General features: G+C 48.7%; 4 protein-coding genes across 4 annotated transcripts; 3 read left to right on the forward strand and 1 right to left on the reverse strand.

Moving 5' to 3' along the window:
- Positions 1-1559: 1559 nt before the first annotated feature.
- On the forward strand, positions 1560-2393 carry N7478_010586 (ankyrin repeat domain-containing protein; the record flags this gene model as incomplete). Its single annotated transcript, XM_056926800.1, has 1 exon — positions 1560-2393. The coding sequence occupies one exon, from the start codon at positions 1560-1562 to the stop codon at positions 2391-2393; it is 834 nt and encodes a 277-aa protein (XP_056776170.1).
- Positions 2394-2821: 428 nt separating this feature from the next.
- On the forward strand, positions 2822-3124 carry N7478_010587 (ankyrin repeat domain-containing protein; the record flags this gene model as incomplete). Its single annotated transcript, XM_056926801.1, has 1 exon — positions 2822-3124. One exon carries the CDS (start codon positions 2822-2824, stop codon positions 3122-3124), a length of 303 nt encoding a protein of 100 aa, XP_056776171.1.
- A 1176-nt stretch (positions 3125-4300) lies between these two features.
- N7478_010588 (uncharacterized protein) lies at positions 4301-4507 on the reverse strand (the record flags this gene model as incomplete). Its single annotated transcript, XM_056926802.1, has 1 exon — positions 4301-4507. One exon carries the CDS (start codon positions 4505-4507, stop codon positions 4301-4303), a length of 207 nt encoding a protein of 68 aa, XP_056776172.1.
- Positions 4508-4829: 322 nt separating this feature from the next.
- On the forward strand, positions 4830-5042 carry N7478_010589 (uncharacterized protein; the record flags this gene model as incomplete). Its single annotated transcript, XM_056926803.1, has 2 exons — positions 4830-4929; positions 4954-5042. The coding sequence occupies 2 exons, from the start codon at positions 4830-4832 to the stop codon at positions 5040-5042; spliced, it is 189 nt and encodes a 62-aa protein (XP_056776173.1).
- Positions 5043-5677: the final 635 nt, after the last annotated feature.

The raw sequence follows: 5677 nt of genomic DNA on the forward strand, positions 1-5677 counted from the left end.
CAGGTAGAGGTGTTCGGATGTAGATGGTGAAGTGCACCCGGCAATGAAAATGCTCCAGCAGATCACAGCCACAGCAGAAGCCGATATGGTAAGCCAAGCGGCAGCTTTGTCGGTACTGATTCTCCTTGGGACCTTTATTTCATAGGTCTTTGATTCTTTGCATAAATTGAGATGGAATGGGCGACACAACCCGTTGGCCAAAGGAACCGGCACAGTATTTGTATGCAGCAGGCTGCGCGAATCGCTGGGTAAGGCTACCTATCACGCCATTAAAATTCATGCACAACTGTGCAGTCTGCAACTGCTAGATGCGGCTAGCCACGTCAACTGGTGTGCTTGCAATTATTTAGTACAAGTCCACCACATACTCGAGTGTTCCACCTCAGCTTCAAGAAGAGTCAGCTCATTTTGGAAGAAAGAACAAAGAAAAAGAAAAAGGAAATCAGAAATGTAGGTAAGCTATGTAAGGCTCGACTGAAGTTTTCGTTCTCTTTTTTGTTGCATTTTGGGCTGTCTCAAGTACATGTACACGCCACTTTACCTTGCTTTGATATTTCAGCTGAGGCGGCACAAAAGCTCTCAAAATGAGAATCGTGTTGCGTTTTTGAGGATTCTTTCTGGGGGCGTTGTACAGTAGCCAACTTGCTACTTCGATCCTTACAACTAACGCTATGATCATCAGCGTATATCAATAGTAAGACTAACAGTGAAAAAGAATTTCTTGCGACGAGAATTTTGCAGTGACGTGTAGCAACAATTTTTTGATGCACTTATATAATGACACAAGCATGTTAGAAATGAGCCTGATCCTGGTTAACCTCCTTCCAGTAGTCTTCGTGAACAATGAAGTTTCCAGACTTTGTTTCTCCTATGGAAAAAATGATGGCAGTATCATGATGGGTTCTGCCTACAATTTCAATGTGGGTTCAGAAGTTTTTCATTGCTTTTCTACTACTCAGTCAATCTCAGCGGTAATAAACTATCAACAGGGCACCGTGAAAAGGGCAACATAGCTTCAGCAAGTGGTATCAATTCGACGTCCCCAAACATACATGCTCCGCTTCCCAACCTCGCGGAAGAAAAAATTCTCCTCGATACACCCAGCTTCGTCTTGATCTCGCATTGCCCAGCTCGTGCTCAATTCTCCAGCGTGGACTGCCGAGCGCTTCATTCCCAAAACTTCCAGATTGTTGTAAAGCGATGAAAAATATACATACCGAATATGGATAACACATCGTCGTCTCAACGCATTCGACCCAGAACGAAGCATTCCTTGGCCAGAAGCCCGGATGTGAATACAAATTTCCTTCCCAAAAATACCCACTTGGATCCTGGAAGTACCGAGTTCGCTCCTGGGATCCTGAATGGGTGCTCTGGGAGGGTGACCGCAAATTACGCCTACTGGCCTGTAACCACCAGATTTCAGCATAAAAGGTCGACCGGTCCAACAATCAATGCCCTTCACTATGTCTGCATTTTAATTCGCGCTAAATTACTGGTCATTCGAGCGACAACGATTGTCCAGCCAGCATTGCTTTAGCTGCAAAGGACTAGACAAAATGACACTTTATGATCTTCCTCCTGAGCTGCTTATTGCCATCGGTGAGGAAATACATCAATCACATAATGCCGTTGCGCTGGCTTCCACAAATCGTTTTCTTAATACTTTATTCCAGCCGCTGGCATACAAGACCATTGTGCAGCACGAAAGCAGCTATGCATTGACCCGGGCAGGCTCTCATAATAGTCCACATGTTGTGAGACAAATTTTGAGTTACCCCGGCGTGAACGTCAATACCCACGATGGCAGACGCCGAACACCCGTGTTCCACGCCATTCGCACCAAAAATCTGGAGATATTGCAGATCCTTCACAGCACCTCCAAGATTGATTACAATTGGAAAGACGACAACGGTCAAGCACCGTTGATATACGCGCTCTCCAGAAACCGGATCTCAATTGGATTATGTTTATTGAAGTGGCATTGTTCGGACTTGGCCATTCATGATCATATAGGTCGTTCGGCTCTCTGGTACGCAGTCTACTTCGGCAATGAGACTGTGGTCACGGAACTTCTGCGACGAGGGGGAGACATGAAGCGATCGGATTGCAAAGGAATATCACCACTAATCCTGGCCATCTACAAAAATCATCTTCCAATCGTCAACGTGATGCTACGTATCGCAGGGAGCGCCAGAGGTTTATATTTGGTAGATGATTCTGCATTGTCCAAACCTCTATCCTTGGCACTTCACTTAGGCCGACTAGACATCGCGCAGTGTTTGCTGTCATACGGCGCAGACCCGAATGGGTCCGATGTCTATGGAGAAACCGCTTTGCAGATCGCCATCAGAAAAGATGATAAAAAAGCCGTCGCCCTGTTGCTACAGTAAGCGGGATTGGAGGTCAACGCAGCGAATGCAGCTGGAGAAACGGCCCTTCACATAGCCGCTTACTATGGGCGCGATGCGATCTTTCGGCTTCTGTTAGGTGTTTCAGGGCAAGATCATGACCTGAAAACCCATCTAGGGTGTACAGCTTTACGCGTTGCTGCCGAAATGGGTCGCGAGTGTATTGTCAAACAATTGCTCGAGGTCCGAATATTGATCTCAATGCGAGAGACAACAACGGATCAACTCCTCTATCGCTGACGAACAATAGTGGAATACGACTGCGATTCTTGTTGGAGAAGCGCATTGATGTCAACGACGACGGAGTAAATTGACCCAGCGCGGTACATCGCGTTATAGACCAAAAAGACGTGGCAAGTGTCAGTCTGCCCCTCGCGGAACCAAGACTGAATCCGAACGTGTATGATGACATGGGCTGGACGCCACTTTGTCAAGCCGCATACCACGGAGATTTGCAGATGGTTGATCTGCTTCTAGGCCGGGCTGACGTGGAGGTCAATACGCCCATGTGCCCACCACTGTTCTATGCTGCGAGGGAGGCACATTTAGCAGTTGTAGAGCGGTTGATCAAGATCGAAAGCATCATTGTCGATGTGAAGTTCTGTGGTCTATCACCCATCCAGGCTGCTGCACAATCAGGACACGCGGACATTGTTCGTGTGTTGGAAAGAAAACTGCGATTAATGCAGTCAGAAATGCGGAGCGCCTTGTGAATCGGTACTAGATCCAATAGAAAGGCCACCTGCAGGGAATTGTCATGAAATGTGGATTCAACAATGTGTAGTACGGACTTAGGTTGTTTGGACTCAAGTTGTTTGATTAGAATGCAACTGTGGAAGATGATGTCCAACGTGGCACGACACAGCGGATAATGCAAATTCTTCTCCATATTTCGGCGATGTCAGAGGCTTTAGATTTAGAGCAAGCCAAATGTTACAGACATTCCCCGACCGTATTGCACCCTTAGATTGCATGAAAGATACCTAGAAAGGCAGAGAGAGAGTAAATCGGGGCTGAGGCAGGTTGGGAGTGTGCCCTGCCCGCGTAGACCCGTTGGAATATGCAGCGCCCTAGATCTACGGAGGCTGAGTTGCTGCCTAGAGGGTCAATCCGCATTTCCCGTGCGAGCACGGTCGGCAGACGGACGCGAATGAGCCGTCGTAAGGGATTCTCGGTCTCGAAATATGGGGAGATGTAGACTCCGTAAAGGTACTTGGTATGATGGATTCGCAAAGGAGGAAACTTCGATCTACGAGAATTCTGGGCGAGGACGTATACCTGAGGCGGCCCAGAATGGTGAGTGGACGCGCGAAGTGGGTCGAGGGCAGATCAGCCACTGAGTCTGAGTAATGCCTGCCGTTCACCGCTTCACCGCATGTTTGTAGCCCGACGAGTCAACGTCAGCACGCACCCGTCAACACGCACCCATCAAGAATCACTCCCCTCAAGAATCACTGCCCTCAAGAATCACTCCCATCAAGAATCACTCCCATCAAGAATCACTCCCATCAAGAATCACTCCCATCAAGAATCACTCCCATCAAGAATCGCATCACCTCAAAGTCGCTCTCAGCACCATTTCCCACTTTTCAAGGCCGGACGATCTTTGACGGCTCAGGTCACCTTATTGGTCAGCGTCACGGAAATCCTGCCTGGACGGGGTCCTGGCATTGGGTTCGCGAATGAGGGAATCATTCAGACAAACTGCCTACTTTTAACATATGTCTCGTGCAGTTCGAGACGACCGCTTTGAATTGGCTCATCAGTGGGCATGTCGAGGAACCTATTGCGTAAAGCGATTTTACTAAATAAGACACTAGGTATAGCCTACGAGAGAGCTTTGAAGCGACTGAACTGATAATGTGATGATTGCATTTCCCAGTGGGCTGCTATGACTCATGCTTTAGTCTATCTACTGTGCAAGTCTTGGCTTCTTCAGTCCCCATGGGAGTTGCAGTCCCCAGGGGAGATGAATACTGGTCCCTAGCACCACGCAGAGGTGCTTGCACATTGCTAGGGGGCCTTGATTTCGCAGCTGTCTCCTGCGGAGGCTCTTGGTGTCGCAGATGTCCCTGCGGATCCTCTTGGTAACGCATTTTTCCTTGCGGAGAACTTATTTGACGCAGCGGTCTCCTGCGGGTCTCAATTGTCATCACAGTGTCCCCCTGCGGAGTTCACTTGGTAACGCAGCGCCCCCCTGCGAAGCACTATTCTTATGTCACTGGGCTTGGATCAGCAACAGCCGTCGTCACGGAAACCTTAGGCCCGAAGGTCAGAGGCGACACACCGCGGCCGCGATGTGTGAAGAAAGACAAATGGATCGGGGGAGGAGCCTGCTTTTATGGATTTCAGCTACGCTTTCTCGCAGATACCAGCAGTGCAAACTTCTCACCGGAGACGGTTCTGGCGGTCGATGCAATGTCTTCACCGGTCTTGAACCATGAGCTGGACGATGCTGGCGAATGGATCGCCAATCATGTCGCGGCAGACACCACCACGACCGTTCATTTCGATCTGGGTGTGTAGTATTTCTGACTCACAGAATGTGCTGGTCGAATCACAAAATTGGCGCAGTTGCAATCGAAGGGCAACGAGCTGGCTCGCCCATGGTTCACAGCAGTGGTACGGTGACCTCAGGGAAGTGAGTCAGAATGAGGGTCCTCAGCATTATGCTGCGCGTGCGAAAGTGCTATTGTAGAGGACTGTGGGTAGGCCATTGGTCTACTTTGAAGATTCCCGTCGAAATTGTGTGCGGATTTCGTATTACCTCCGATTGACTATGACCATGTTCTGGCGGCCTATCGTGGGAGCCAAATAGGTACGCAGCTTGACAGGTTCTGTCTTTACTGCACATTCAGTGAAAGAACGCCTACATGATTGCTATCAAGGGTATTCCGTCCATACATCCATGACTGGACTTGTGCAGAGTCCCACGTGTCCACATATTCTACTTAAGGGCTGATATTATGTGACCAAGATTGGCAGCGGAGAGGCTGCAGAGAGCTCTGAGTTCTTGGTGGTTGTCAATATACTCTGACTATGGAATTACTATCAAAAAGCCCATGGCATATCAACTTAGTGAATAACTGTCTCCAATTCTCAACTTTTGGCGTGACGCACTTTTGTGTCTTTCGTAGAGTAGTGTACATGTATGCAAAGTGCACCCGCTACTTGCGGTGCTTTTTGCTGGAACCGCCAAACGTAATTAGCAGCCCGATTTCAAAGCTGCCTTGAGAAAATTTTGAGAGTCGCCCAAAATTGGGCAA

This window comes from Penicillium angulare, assembly GCF_028827245.1.
Source record: "Penicillium angulare strain IBT 27051 chromosome Unknown utg000007l_segment0_segment0, whole genome shotgun sequence".
Taxonomy (NCBI): domain Eukaryota; kingdom Fungi; phylum Ascomycota; class Eurotiomycetes; order Eurotiales; family Aspergillaceae; genus Penicillium; species Penicillium angulare.